Below are 16509 nucleotides of genomic sequence, written 5' to 3'. Positions count from 1 at the left end.
TAGAAAACCAGATTTCAATAACAATTAACTACAGTAGTCACTGCTCCAGGGTTCTCACTAGGATATTGTTATGGTAGGTTCTGGGTTGGGTGGTAAACATGGTAAACTTATGTTGAGGGTTTCTGCATTTGAGGAAGACGATAGCAAACTATGATTTTCAAATCTTAGAATATGACCCCTCAACTGACGGTTTAAAACGCGTCAATTGTCAGGCAAGTTCAGCCAAATTCGAATAATTTGATTGGTCGATTATCAAAAAGAAAAAAATGAGCCTTATTTGGTATCTTACCACTTTTTTCATTGTTATTTGTTGTGCTAGAACCTTCAGTTTGTTGCTGCACTTGTAACTGGAATAAACTATTTAGACAGTTTTCGCACAAAGAATGTAAACACGGCAGGAGTTTGGGAGACTTGTCCTTCAGATCTGTTGCACATAACACGCATATCTTTAATTGGCTTAGCTCATCTTCTTCTCCATTTAAGGATACTGTCTCTTCTGCCATTTTATTTATGAATGCAGCCTACAAAACACAAAACCTATCAAAATTTAACATGTCGTTTGAAAGCTTTACACCAGTGCCGCCATTTTAGTTGGAACCTCGATTTCAATTCATTGGCCTTCTTCCGGGTTAAAGTGCAGATGTAGTTTCTTTAAAGTTACCGAAGCATTAATTTTCGTGAGGTCTATAAAACCGAGGAGGCCAAAATTAAATAAGATAAGACAATCTAATTAATAACCAAGCAATACAGTTACACACCTTGAGTTATATGATACCATTTAGCCATGATGGAGGAAAAAGGGGGGTTTTAAATACCTGTATATTCATTAATATTTTAGGACATTTTTCTCTATTCTTTAGTTTTTATCCATTAATTCAGAGACATATATGTATATGTGTCTCTGATTAATTATATTATCCATTCACATGCACTTGTCTCTGAAAAAAATCTTACATAACTTAATATGATCTGATATAACACTGTAGTGTTACTAGTATATATTAAAGTATATAACGTTATGGGTAATTTTTTTCAGAGACAAGTGCCTGTGTATGATCGTGTATCCTATTCCTTATATTTAAGCAACCCGTTATCATGTCTCACTCTATTTTTTAATTCGTTAATTCGTTGGCCCGCTTTGTTTTCTGTATTCTTTATATATATATATTCGGTCCCGTACGTACGTTCTCCTCTATTCCTTAAAACCCCATCCAGACCTCCCTATGTAGTTCAGCACTATGAGGGTGTGTATGGGGATCTCTATTTCTGTATACTTTATTTTTTAGCCCATTTTCTCTATTCTTTATTTTATCTGCCCTTTATTCTGCCCTTTTTGCCCATTAGTATCTATTCTGTAAACCACCTCCAGACCCTCCTTTATCGATAAAAAGTTATTCCAATGAAGAGTATTTATTTTCAAATTTACAGTATAAAGTGCATTATTCGAATGAAATCAAGACCACTAGATTATTATTGCATAAAAATAAGGAGATGAGGTATGATTGCCAATGAGACAACTATCCACCAAAGTTCAAATTAAGTGGATGTGAGCAATTATAGGCAACCGTACCGGCTTCAGTACGATCTCACATTATTGATTTAAGAAAAATCATGAAAAAAGCAGAATAGTTTCAAAATGTTCCGAGCCCTAAACCCCCCCAAAAAATAATATTACCCTCCTCTAAGCGGACACTGAACTGATATATAATTTACTTTTTATTACTTAGCATAATATTAAAAGAAGAAGAAAAATCGTCCAGCACAAAGATTGTTGAAATTGCACTGAGATTTTTTGCTATCTACAGTTTCTGTTTAACTATTACAAAGCGTTAATTGTAAATCCTATATAGCAGATAATAATGTTGTTTACTTTTATTGCCTCTCTGTTATAGTTTTCGAGATAATTACCCAAAAAACAATGTCATTTAGGGACAAAGTCGTCTGATAGTTTTGGTGGAAAACGACAGTAATAAACTGCTTAGATGAGCGCAGCTGGATACGCCCGCAGAGGTCCAACCCTGAACAGTTGGGGCAAAAATGGACACAATATTCAAGCTTGATACAGGTCTGAATTTGGATTTTAATTAAATATTTGACATATTATAGGTTTCTGAATAAATGTAGTCAAAGAACTTGAAATTGGTTATGAATTGAATTGATATTCAATTAAAGATTTCTTGCTGTTGTGCAATACACTGTGCTGTTGCGCAATACTTAGTAAATCTGTTGTCAGACTATAAACAAATACAGTTCAATTTCTTCTCAATGTCATATTTGAAATTTATGAAGATTAGGGAGATTACATCAATAGCTATAAATAATTCACCAAAGTTTCATGAGAACTGCTGAAAGTATTTTTAGTTATTGTCCGAAAACTGGAAAATCCCCCTTTTTTATGAATAAAACCCTGTAACTCGGAAACGTTAAATCTAAAATTTATAAAAATCCAAAAGGGAGCTCATGTCAATAGATATAAACAATTCACCAAAATAGCTTGCAAGTTGGTGAAAGCATTCTTGAGTTATTGTCGGAAAACTGGAAAATCACCCCTTTTTTAATGAATAAAACCCCAAAACTCGGAAACGGTAAATCTGAAATTTATAAAAAAAAACGAAAAGGAGCTCACGTCAATAGATATAAATAATTCACCAAAGTTTCATGCATATTGGTTAAAGCTTTTTTGAGTTAATGTCCGACATGTTGACGACGGACAGACGGACGGACAGACGAACGGACGGACAGACGGACGGACGGACGGACGGACGGACAGACGGTCAACGGTATACCATTATACGTCCCGTAAACGGGCGTATAAAAACTATTATAATAGATCTTGACCTGATTCGGAGCATTTCAGCATAAGATTTGCTCTCTTTATAATATAACGAGTTTCAAGATATCAAACGATTACATTTTATTCTCATTCTCTCTCTTTATCCATTACGACCATTATGGTTGATTGACAGAAAAGAACAAAGCAAATTTTATACGTATCATTCACTGCCCAAGTTTAGTTGGTCCTGTACTTGAAGAGAAGATTTAAAAAAAAAATGTGAACGACAACGGACATCAATTGATGGAAATGGCTCAAGTGAGCTATACAATAAAACAGAAACGGCCAAATCTATCCAGAGTAATTAACTGGTGTTTTTTTGGTGTTGTGTTTGAAAGGGGAAGAACAAAAGCTTCCTTGATATTTAACATTCAACTTTGATCGGTATTTGACGATTTAAATACGAATAAGAATTAGTTCCTTGTTTGACATTAAATCATTCCTTATGAAAAACACCGTAATCTGTAAACCTGTTGAAATGGGAGTTTGACAGTTGTATGTCCATGAACGTGTTCCCTGTTTGCATGCCATCACAACCATGAAATGACCAATTAGATTGCAGAGTTAATTTTCTGCCAGGAAAGGTGGTAATATCATGCACATTCCTTGGATTTCAAGTAGTTTCCTTAAACAGGAACAAGGACATCTCTTTACAATGGGGAATGTGTCCATGGGACACAGATGATGCCCCCGCTTGCATATGATATAAAGTTATAAAGGGACATAACTAAAGAACGGTAAAAGTGACGCTACCCAAATTTGTACTTGATCTGAGTTTTGTGGTATATAATAGGTATTGTGTATAAGTTTCATAACATTTGGTTGTGGCAACCTAAAGTAAGAGAACGGAAAAGAAAAATTCAGCAATTTTTCCTTTTGTAAAGGGGCATAACTCCAGAACAGTAAAAGTGTCACCACCACAATTCAAACTTGATCTGTATTTTGTGGTAATAAGCATTGTTTATAAGTTTCATTACATTTGGTTGAGGCTAACTTAAGTTAGAGAACGGAAACGAAAAATTCAGCAATTGTAAAGGGGCATTACTCTAGAACAGTTAGAGTGACATCACCAAAATTCGAACTTGATCTGTATTTTGTGGTAATAAGCATTGTGTATAAGTTTCATTACATTTGGTTGAGGCAAACTAAAGTTAGGGAACTGAAACGAAAAATTAAGCAATTTTTCCATTTGTAAAGGGGCATAACTCTAGAACGGTAAAAGTGACGCCACAAAAATTCTAACTTGATCTGTCTTTTGTTGTTACAAGTATTGTGTATAAGTTTCATAAGATTTGGTTGAGGCAAACTAAAGTTAGAGAAAGGAAACGAAAAATTCAGCAATTTTCCATCTGTAAAAGGGGCATAACTCTAGAACGGTTAAAGTGACGCCACCAAGATTCAAACTTGATATGTGGTTTGTGGTAATAAGCATTGTGTATAAGTTTCATAACAATTGGTTTAACTAAAGTTAAAGAAAGGAAACCAACTTTGGGACGTACGTACAGACGTATACGTACGGATGGACAAGGGTAAAATTTAATGCCCCTCCACTACGGCAGAGGCATAAAAAGTATCGTCCTATATCTTATTTGAAACAATATAATATTGTCTATAACTATAAAATATGAGTTATTCATCAATACTTTTAATGATTTTCGAGCAAATTAAACAAACAATATGTTTTGTAGTAAGGATAAAGTCAAAGAAAACTGTAAAAGCCAGTTGTCAGTGTGGAAAAAAAAGAAATACGCCAATTTTTGTTTGTTTGAGCGACTGTCGTTGCTGCTTAATCTGCCTCGTTCGTGTAACTGTCCTCAGGACAAGAAAAGGAGAACTTCGAATGTTTGTGTATTTATAGATATGATAATTAGAAAACATCAAGTAAAACATGTAAAGCCAAATACCGAAACGGACCCAAACTGTTGCAAATTTGAGGATCTGGATGGATATAAAATAGAGAATAATGTGTCAATACTACAGAATAATGTGTCAATACTACAGAATAATGTGTCAAAAAATACAGAATAGAGAGGAATTAGAAAAAGTAAAGAAAGGAGAATAATGGAGTGTAAAATATAAAGAATGAATAACAAAGGGCAAAAAATATAATTTAAAAATAGCAAATATTCAGTGATAAAGAAATGAAGGATCCCCATCCTGGCCCTCGGTTATGACAAGAACTGAACGATTTTAAGTTATTCCAAATAAAGATTAAATCAAATAATTAAGCTTTATTTCAAGTCGATAAGATCAATAACAATAAAACATGTTTAAAATGCTCCAATTGCGATTTTGAATCGACATATATAAAGACATATGACTTTTTTTGTGCAAATAGTTAATTAGTAAAAAGTTACTGAAAAATACAACACATACATACAAAACATTAAAACATTAAAAAATAAACGGGGAATGTGTCCATGGGAGGGGGTCATGGGACACAGATGATGCCCCCGCTTGCATCATAACGTTATAAAGGGAAAAAAACTCAAGAACTGTAAAAGTGATCTGAGTTTTGTGGTAATAAGCATTGTGCATAAGTTTCATAAAATTTGGTTGAGGCAAACTAAAGTTAGAGAACAGAAACGGAAAATTCAGCAATTTTTCCATTTGTAAAGGGGCATAACTCTAGAACGGTAGACGTGACGTCACCAAAATCCAAACTTGATCTGTGTTTTGTGGTAATAAGCATTGTGTATAAGTGGCATACATGAGGCAAAATAAAGTTAGAGAACGGAAACCAATTTTGGGACGTACGGACGGACGTACGTTCGTACGTACTACGTACAGACGGACAAGGGTAAAACTTATTATTTCTAATGCAGCAAAAATACTGCAATCTGATTGGTTAATTACCCCGGTGTAAATAACACCCCACCCTTGTTCACCCCGGGATAAATAAAATTTGGCCAAAAAATTTAATAAAATAAAATATTGCCAATATGAAGAAGAAAATATTTATAAATTTTTTTTTTGAAAATTCAAAAGAAAACAAAAATTTTCTGAATGATTTCAAAAATAAAGAAAATAAAAAGTATTTGACAATGCGCAGCAACATCAACGATGAAATTATGTTAGACTGGAAATTTTGTATTACCATTTTTCAATTTTACATCCTGGTTTAAAAATGAGTAAAGGAATTGTTCATAAGAAATAAATTCGTTATCTTGGTGTAATCAGGGGTGTACGGAATTTTACACCGTTAAATTCTGTACACCCCTGATTACACCAAGATAACTAATAATGCCCCCTCCGCTATGGCGGGGCATAAAAAAAACACTCAGCAGTTAAACGAACACAGAGACACTTAAGCACACGAAGCATGGGCAGTGAAGCATATATTTAAGTAATTGTATAATAAGAAGCATGTTGAACAGATGCCTACACATTGAGGAAGCAGTCTTATCTCGGTTTTCATTTGACTTTTATTATCTTTTTCAATTTCAATCATTTATTCTTTTTCCTCTTTTGGTGATGTTTTGCCTGCCTTTCCATTAACAGTTCTGATTGGCTATTTCATATTTATGAATCAATTGATATAACATGGAATTTCGGGACACGGTATGTTTTGGTAAATATAGTTTTAAATTTGATAAATTATTTATTCATAACTTAATTTTGGATGCAACACGTCTTCTGATTGGTTGAAAGTTTTTTGTTTATCAGCTCATAGACATAATTTTGTCATGTGACCGTGACGTCATCAACGTTTTTACATGATTTACTCCTTAAAAATGAAATTTAGAATTAAATTACAAGGAATGACTGGAATAATTTTTCTGTCTATTCGAAATAACCTCAAAAATGTGGTTCACACTTTTGAATAACCCGCTAAAAATATTACAGTCATTCCTTCAATAGAAATACAGAATACCAACTGTACTGATGCACATTCTTTAAAAAAATATAGATAAACATGTATTACATGTACTGGCTAGTTTGGAGGAGGGAGACGAATGTATTAAAATGACTCTCGTGGGAACAATTTGTTGAACTAATGGAAACTTGTAATTATTTATGGAATAATTGACCGTCATAGTCCTGACTTGATACATGAATATCTGAATGAAATAATGGGCAGAATTGGGTTTTATAGTACGTCAAATCTCTCACGAAATATCTTGCAGTCAATGTCCCAAAACGGGCCACGGCTTTATATTAAACATCCGCACAACTAACCGGGAGCCCTTAGCAAGACCGATTAGTTTCAAGTATTCAACGTCCTCAATCAGATCAATTATTATTATCAATTTATTAATACAACCCGCACGACAAAAGGAATGTGGCTATGTATTTATATATCCCACACGACCAACCGGATGTGACTGCATATTTAAATATCACACACACAGTCAAACGGATTACTATTGGCCAGACCAGTCGAAAGGTTATACACTCATTATAAATATTAGAAATTACAGATGTAATTATTTACAATTTCTATCAATAAACTTGGATATCGGAGGCTGACTTGCTCAACTTATAGCTACATTCTGCATGTGCCTGTCCCAAGTCAGGAGCCTGTAATTCACTGGTTGTCGTATTTTGTTGTATATCATACATGTATTTCTTTTTCGTTGATTGTTTTGTACGCAAATCAGGCCGTTCGTTTTCTCGTTTGAAATGGTTTACATTTGTCATTTGGGAGGCTTTTATAGTTTGCTATGCGATATGGGTTTTGCTCATTGTTGAATGCTAACTTCTTCGTATTTTGATCTCTTGTGGAGAGTTGTCTCATTGGCAATCTTACCACATCTTCTTATTTTTATATAAAACAAATTGATAAAGATACCAAAAAAAACAACAAATATAAAAGAACAGAGTTACAATGTCCCCCGCGTTGCACATATTTTATCTATCCAAGGTACAATGGCAATAATAAAAACTTTTTAAAAACTTTTTATTAATATCTTAGAGAAATGGAGGCTTCAGAGCAAATGCAATGTGATTTCAAAAAAAGTCGTTAAAAATATTTGATCAGAACTTATTTTCGAAAGACATTGCTGATATAAACTTATGATATAAGTTTCATAAAATTCTAGCAAGAATTGAACATATGAGAGCGCTAACAATGCAATTTTCCATATAATCAATATTTCCATGGGGCATAACTCTTTTAAAAATAACTGACCGGCACTACTTTTTGAACTTGTCTAAGACATTGCTGATATAAACCTATCATATCAGTTTCATAAAAATCTGACAAGAATTGAACACATGAGAGCGCTACCGATGCAATTTTCCATATAATTAATATTTCCTAGGGGCATATCTCTTTTTAAAATAATTGATCGGCACTGATTTTTGAACTCGTCCAAGACATTGTTGATATAAACCTATGATATAAGTTTCATAAAAATCTGGCAAGAATTGTACATATTAGAGCACTCATAAGGCAATTTTCAATATTAATTAATATTCTAAAGGGCATAACTCTTTTAAAAATTATTGATCGGCACTGATTTTTCGAACTCGTCAAAGACGTTGCTGATATAAATCTATGAATTAAGTTTCATAAAAATCTGGCAAGAATTGTACACATGAGAGTGCTATCAATGCAATTTTCCATATAATAGATGTTTCCAAGGAGCATAACTCTTTTAAAAATAATTGATCGGCACTGATTTTCGAACTCGTCCAAGACATTGCTGATATAATTCTATGATATAAGTTTCATAAAAATCTGGCAAGAACTGTGAGAGCGCTAACGAGACAGGACAGACGGACGGACAACCGGTATTTCTATGTCCCCCGCAACGCGTTGCGCGGGGGACAAAAAAAAAACAACAACAAAAAAACAAACAATCTTAAGAACAACGCAAAAACCAAAACCAAATACTTAGACAAAATACAAAAAGTAATAAACGAGTCATCCATTTTAAACTGGTTCTAACATCAAACAATGCTTTGATAAAAATTATTAATACGAAGAGCAGCGTGCGCATAAAAAAATACTAAACGTAGTTAACATGACTGTATACATGTTAGATATAATGTACTATTGCAATGCGTCTATAAGAAAGATCATAAATGATATATAACAAATAAAATTTCCTATGCCTGGTCAGGTCATTGTAAGCCATAAAACCTCGATAACATTAAAAGATACAAATCCACTCAATGCAACTCATGACCATAAACAATAAAGCAGAATTCCATAGAATGAAATGAGACGATAAGAAACAGCATACAATTAATCTAACCCAAATACTTCCTTCCCACTAACACAAAAAATACAACCCTAATAACAGAAGATATCAAAGCGACACCTTTGGTGAACACATTTCAACATTTTTTGTTTAATAATGATTTTAAATGATATATATATACACATTTCTTCTTTTCAGTTATCTTCTTTCCATATGCATTTATGATATTTTATGATGGCCTGTTCTGTTTAGCAATCAGCTGCGTATTTGCGGGGAAACAAATCTCATTTAATATTTTGAAAAACGTTTGATTAAAAGTTCTTTATTTGACATCATAGTTTTCTTCTTATCAGCGAAAGTTGAAAATTTAAGAATAAGCAACAGTTCTTTTTTCATTTTCTACTTAGTTCCTTAGAAATAACGTTTGAAAGTGTAACAAGTAAGATTTTCTCATATTATATATTAAGTTAATCGTTATTGAACATATTAAGTTGCCTTTATGACATTACGTTGTTTTACATAATCCATTTGTCTCTGACGTCAGTCAACTGTTTAAGCTAGATAACATTTCGAAGAATCCACGACAGACTGAAATTAACGTAAACATTAACTTTAACTTATGTAGACATAAGATGTTGTATGATTGCCAATGAAACGTCTAAATGGCCAAATAACGTGGGATGTTGAAGAGCATTGAGGACCCAAAATACCGAAAGGTTTTGCCATATACAGCTAAGGTAATACATTCATGGCGAAGAAAATCCTTAGTATTTCGAAAAATTCAAAGTTTTGTTAACAGTTGATTATCAATTATGACCATATCAATGATAATTCATGTCAAAACAGAAGTGCTGACTACTGGGTTGTAAGTGAGTTGCAACTATAAAAAGTGAAATAACAAAACTACCGAACTCCAAGGAAATCCAAAACGGAAAGTCCCCTATCAAATGGCAAAATCAAAAGCTCAAACACATCAAACGAATGGAAAACAAATGTCATATTCGGACATGTGTATTTTATTGGACAATCACTTGACTTGATAAATCTTATAGCCCTGTACATAATAGCTTGCCTGTAAAAACGTAAATTGTTCTTTGGGAATTTGTATGGTAAAAACTTAAAAAATACAGTTGAAACGAAATAAATGTTGAATGTCAAAAAAGAAATTGTTCTTGGAATGACAGTCATATAAGTAACGCGTCTGAATGTCGGGTGAGGATCGAATTAATAGTGATGATCACAGCAACGAATAAGGCAATACCGATGCAGGTATATGAACATATGACGGGTTAAATTAGTGTTTTACTTTCCAAGATCTCAGCGTATCATTGGTTTTTTTTAATGTTAAATACATTATGAAAACTGTATCCCTTTGCTTTTACATTTTTATATTCTTTCAATATTCAATGAAATTTTGTATTTTATCACCGGGTGGAGTACAGGTCGAAATGGATTGGCGTGATCTCCCGACCGGTGATTTTGTCCTGCTTGCAATTATTTCACTAAATCCCTTTGCGTTTGGGAGTCAGGTTGTTTGGGTTTTTTTTCTCGGAAAAACGTCCCACTTTTTAACATTATCAATGAACATAGATAAAAATAACACTTTTTAAATGTTATGCGTTCGAAGTGCTTTTCTGGATAAGATATGTTTTGTGCACGATTCTTTAATATTTTAATATGCATTGTTAGATAAGTTAAAGTACTGTAAGCTTTTATGCGTAAGGAAAATGACATTTTCATATTTAAGATGAGTTGAAAGACTAATCAGATACAGTTATCTATTTTATAGTAGCTGTCAAATGATAAACTAGAGGCTCATCAGAGCCTGAATCACCAACCTGTAAAAATATATCTTCTATTACTGATCATATTGGTGTTTACAGTCTCTACTCATATATCATATTTTTCAAGATAACAGACAAAAAAATCGAAATAAGTTAAAAATCGTTATGTAAGAGCAATTAGGCCTTATTTATTTTTTAAACCCCTTATTTAAGGATTTATTCTTTGATTTCAGTGATATTTGTTTTTTTGTAGATCTTGTATTTCGGATAATTTTTTGCTGTCTTCAGATTATATCTGTCTATTAAAGCTTTCCAGATAAAAGTCAAACCTGGAAAATAAATCAAAAATCGTTATCAAAGGGCACTAACTCATATTAGAGTCCGCCAATTGTTTCGTTCAATAAAGCATTTTGTCACACTACATAGTCGTATTTGGCACAACTTTTCGGAATTTTAGGGTTTTTACAGCTTCTCATATTTGATTTTGTCTTACAACCGTTTTGATTCAATGAGTCTTATGAAGACAAAACGCGCGTCTGGCCTACCTAATTATAACCCTGATATCTTTGATGAGCTTTTTTTCTACCTGTCTATTTTATTTTTCGATAATAGGCCAACATTTGACAATAAGTCAAAATCGTCAATTAGAACAATATATAATTCCTATATAGAGTCATTCAATGGTTTCGGTCATAATAGAATTTTTGTAGATATTATTTTCCTGATAATGTTTGCTGTTCACAGTTTTCACCTATCTATTTTTATGGTTGTCGAGATTATTTGCAAAAACGTTTTAAAAATCTACCAAAAAAACCATCATTTAAGGGCAAACGGAGTATAAATGATCCACAATAAAATATCTACAAATAAGTTAATGTGATTGAAGGCGTCAATCAACTCCTTTTTGGAGTTATTGTCCCTAAATTGATTATTAATTTCCATTATAAACTATAATACTAGATGAGCAGAAACTTTGCACAACAAAAATGACCACTAACGCATGAAATACTCATATATTATTTGACTGAAATCATTAGTTGGCTCCTAACCGAAGTAATTGACATAGAATGACTATTTGTACCCACTTTTGTTTTTACCTTTTAGCTTGATAACTATATTACAACTGTTTATAGGTATATAGCTACTGTAAAAAGCAAACATGATCATCAAATAAGATCTTTATATTCAACGTGTAATCAATGTTCATTGAACACTTTTTTGAAGTTATTGCCCCTAAAACAAAATTTGTAAACATTATTGACTGTTTTCTTTAGATGTTTTCGTGGAAATTATAACAGAAACTGAAGAAAAAAAAATTCAACGAGACACATTTGACAAAATAAGTTTGTAAAACTTCCAATAATTACCATTAACCAAGGCCTCCAAAGGAAGTAATATTACAGCTCTATTCAATGAACTCCTTAAATGTTTATTGTTGCACTTCGTCTATTCTTAGAAATCATAAAAGATAGAGAGGAACAACATGTGTGGTCGAAATAACTGAAACATTGATCAACTTCTTTTGGGAGATATCGCACTTTAATTACTCCTAACTTAAAACAGTATATTAGACAAATAGAAACATAAACACAAACGATCAACAAAACGAGATCTTCAAAGGTCAAATATTGGGACGCAGCAGTAGTTAACCGATGTTAAAATCTCATTCATCCATTTAGAAGATACAAATCAAGGTTAAAAGAAAACATGAGGGGTCGAATGAACTCCAAAAGGTGCGAGACCGGGTATTTGAGTGCTGCTATGCGTGCATTATCCGCCATGCGAATCAACACTCACTCAAAATGTCAAAATTGGAATTAGGACACAATTGGTAATTTACAGATCAGAAACGCACGTCTGGCGCAAATACAAAATTTCAATCCTGGTATCTATGATGAGTTTATTTACATATCAGACGACTATTCTTTAATGATTTGCGTTTCCAATATTGCAAGAGATGTTTTCAATGAAGTGCATAAACAAACAATGATTTTCATTTTTTGACGCGAACTTATTGATAATGTTATTCAATCAAAATATACAACTTCCTGCAGAATTTTACAAATCCTTACAAGGAAGCATGTGACCTTGAGGTGTGTCATTTTAAACAGTAGACCGGATAAGTATTAACACTTAAGATCGAATTAAATGCCCTTTTCCTTTAAAAACAAACCGAATAAAATGCTTTGCTGAGCGCAGCCTGATACGACCGCGTTGGTCGAACCCTGAACAGTTGGGGCAAATTTGGACACAATATTCAAGCTTGATACTATCTGAATTTGGATTGTGATCAAATTTTTGACATAATATAGGTTTCTGACACAAAATAAATGTGGTCAAAGATCTTACAAATCTCATGCGCAATACTGTGCAATTGAAGATTTCTTTTAAAACTTTTCAAAAAATTTGAAATTTTGAAAATTTCGAAAAAAAAATATGAACCCTTTTAAAAAAAAATTGGAACCCCCCTTCCTCCCAAACTTTTTGAATCCCCCTTTTAGCATTAACCATCAAACTCAATGCAGTCTTTCCTTTGTAGTATGGAACCTTGTAGTACAATTTTAGAGAGATCCATACACTTAATCACAAGTTACTGTCTGGAAACCAGAAAAATGCTTTTTTAAGCATAAAAGCCCATTTTAATACATCATAAAAGTATTAAAATAGAAAATGACATCATAGTCATGGCTAAAACTAAAAAACCTTCATCAGCAACTTTTAATAGTAATATCTTAAAATAAAATTCCTTCATCAGCATTTAAAAGTAACTTCTAAAAATGAATTGACAGCTAGGACTTTGCAACCATAAAAACCCATTTAAATACATCATAAAAGTATTAAAATAGAAAATGACATCATAATCATGCCTAAAATTAAAACACTTTCATCAGCAACATTAAATAGTAATATCTAAAAATAAAATTCCTTCACATACATAATCATGGCTAAAATTAAATAATTTTTAAAATAGAAAATGACATCATAATCATACCTAAAATTAAAAAGCCTCCATCAGCAACATTAAATAGTAATATCTAAAAAGAAAATTCCTTCACATACATAATCATGGCTATAATTAAATTACCTTTATTAAACATTTTTAAAATAGTAACTTCTAAAAATAAATTGACAGCTAATCACCTAAAGACAATACATTTCTTTATAAATAATTTACAAACAGTGTAAGGGAGGTAATTTGACAATATGTGTTTGAATTACCCCCCTTACACTGCTTTAAAATTATGTTTTGTACTAAAGTAATTGTCCATTAACCTGGAAACCCTTGTTTTCCCCTTTTTTGCCCCTAATTCCTAAACAGTTTGAGCCATAACCCCCCAAAGCAAATTCTTACCATCCCTTTGTGATATGGTAACTTGTGGTATAATTTCAGTGAGATCCATACACCATTTCACCAGTTGTTGTCTGGAATCTAGAAAAATGCTTATTTGGGCCACATTTTAGCCCTTTTTTTCCTTAACTGTTAGGACCATAACCCCCAAAATCAATCCCAACCTTCCTTTTGTGGTCATAAACCTTATGGTAAAATGTCATAGGAATCCATGCACTTAAACAAAAGTTATTGTCCGGAAACCAATGTGTCTTCGGACGAAGACGACGACGACGACGACGTGATACCAATATACGACCGCAAAATTTTTGCGGTCGTATAAAAATACAAGCGTCTGTTATAGATTTCGTCATGGTTACAGCGGATAATTGTGAAAAAATATTTAAGCATAAAAGACTTACTGTTGCATCTGTATTTAAAAATTCTCTTTCAAACACAGCTCCCATACTATATCATTTAAATATTTAAAATTATAAATATTTAACAGTATAGACTGTTTGCATATATAACTAAATAACCCAATAGAAATTGTTTTTTAGAATTGAATCTTAAAAATATAAATTAATAAGCAGCTGTTACAAACTGCATGTCAGTAAGTACACTAACTAACTATGCAATGTACAAATGGATAATAGTTCTTATAGATTGATTTGTACTATTTTTCCCGCTTAACAAGCTACATTAAGTACAACAAGTTATGCATGGTGTACTCAAGGTCAAAGGTGTACACGACAACCTCTCCGATCGGAAAAATCTTCAGTATACAGAGGGACCTTTCGATTAACAGAATGTAATGCATATTTGTATCGAGTAATATATATATATTGAAAACATTAGGTAGAAACATTTAAAACATGAACACTGAGAAATATGCCTTTGTGTTTGTACAAACACAGGAAATTGTTTTATTTTTCTTTCCTTTTTTGTCATTATGTGTTTTAAAATACGACCACTCTCCAAAAGTATAGACTAGAAAATAATTCATGACTACATTCTCTATGTTTATCTTATGCTGCTGATCATTTTCCTGTTTAAAGTTTTTCTCTCCCAATTTTTTTTATCAAAATGTAATCGAATAGGTAAAAATGCTCATTTAAGGGCAATTACTATTATAAGCAGTCAATTGAAAATAATAGCTATAATTTGACTTATTTTTATATCTTTCCTTGCTGATCATTTTTGGGTTCTATTTTCAGTAGGCTTTTTTATAGAGCGCAAAAACTGGCAAGCTTCTTCATCTAAAGGCAATTGACAAGTTCGGTTATGTAGACATAAAGACAGATTTTGCATTGGCTTTAAAAGAGAGACGGAAGATACCAAAGATACATTCAATCTCTTAAGTCATTTTTTGCCTTATACAATTTTTGTCTTTCTACTATAGTTTTTGAAAAAATGCAAAAAATGGAACAGAATCATCATCATGATCATTTAGGTACACTATCTCCTTTTCCGGAGTTATCGCTTGAATTCAACTATTTGACCTATTATTGTTTTACTGATCATTTTTGCTGTTCATTAGGTCTTTCCACTTTTCCGTGGAAAGACCTATTGATTTTGTTCTGATTATTATTAGGTCTTTCCACTTTTCCGTGTAAAGACCTATTGATTTTGTTCTGATTATTATTAGGTCTTTCCACTTTTCCGTGGAAAGACCTATTGGTTTTGTTCTGATTATTATTAGGTTTTTCCACTTTTCCATGGAAAGACCTAATGCTTATGTTCTGATTATTATTTTTTTTTTCTTCTGCCTAAATTTTTTTCCTTTGCTGTTTGGTTATTTCGCAAGATGTCGCTTAGACATTTGGTATTTGATATCGAACAGTTAATACGCTTTTGAAACTGACATCGCTTAAACGAATACTTTTCCATGTAGGAGTTATCTCCCCGAACACTGTTTTTCTTGTTATTTCTAATACTTCGCAACAAATTTATTTTTCAAAATTGCTCGTTATATCCTCAGGATGTTTTGATTAATTTTGACCAAAGCGGTAAAGAGATTCCACATGAGAGTTATTTCCCCTTATGCATTTGATATAAATGATATGCATTTGTAACTGGTAAACCATAAGTGATAGATACCTAGGGTCTTTTGATTTGAGGTCGTTGGTAAAAAAAAAAGAAAATAAGGTCAAGGTCATATTCTAAATTTTGATTTTGGCTTATTTTCACTTCTTTTCAAAAACCGTATAAGATATCGACAACATATTTTTACTAAATTGTTAGTTGCGACATGTCGTAACACATACATTTTGGTTGAAAGGGTATGTTGACATTTAATGGGAGTTTTCTTCACTTTTATATTTAATATTACGCATATGACGATATAGCTCTTTAACCATATATAATAAAGACCTAGGGTCTTTTGATTTGAGGTCCTTGTTTTATGACCTTGAA

General features: G+C 32.4%; 1 protein-coding gene across 3 annotated transcripts in view; it reads right to left on the bottom strand.

Annotated features, from left to right (window-relative positions):
- The window catches only part of LOC127706411 (transcription intermediary factor 1-alpha-like), a 70200-nt gene that overhangs the window by 38117 nt on the left and 15574 nt on the right, over positions 1-16509 (bottom strand). For 2 of the 3 annotated variants that reach the window (XM_052211014.1, XM_052211015.1), the window contains exon 1: positions 290-603. In XM_052211014.1, the coding sequence (XP_052066974.1) occupies positions 290-503 (214 nt within the window). In that variant the 5' untranslated portion in view covers positions 504-603. Of the gene's footprint in view, positions 1-289; positions 604-16509 lie in introns of those variants that run through there. The other variant, XM_052211013.1, reaches the window with a different exon arrangement.

The sequence above is a fragment of the Mytilus californianus genome, unplaced genomic scaffold (genome assembly GCF_021869535.1).
Source record: "Mytilus californianus isolate M0D057914Y unplaced genomic scaffold, xbMytCali1.0.p SCAF_6, whole genome shotgun sequence".
Classification (NCBI taxonomy): Eukaryota; Metazoa; Mollusca; class Bivalvia; order Mytilida; family Mytilidae; genus Mytilus; species Mytilus californianus.
Note: the sequence above shows the minus strand (reverse complement) of the source record. Positions and strands in the feature narration are given on the sequence as shown.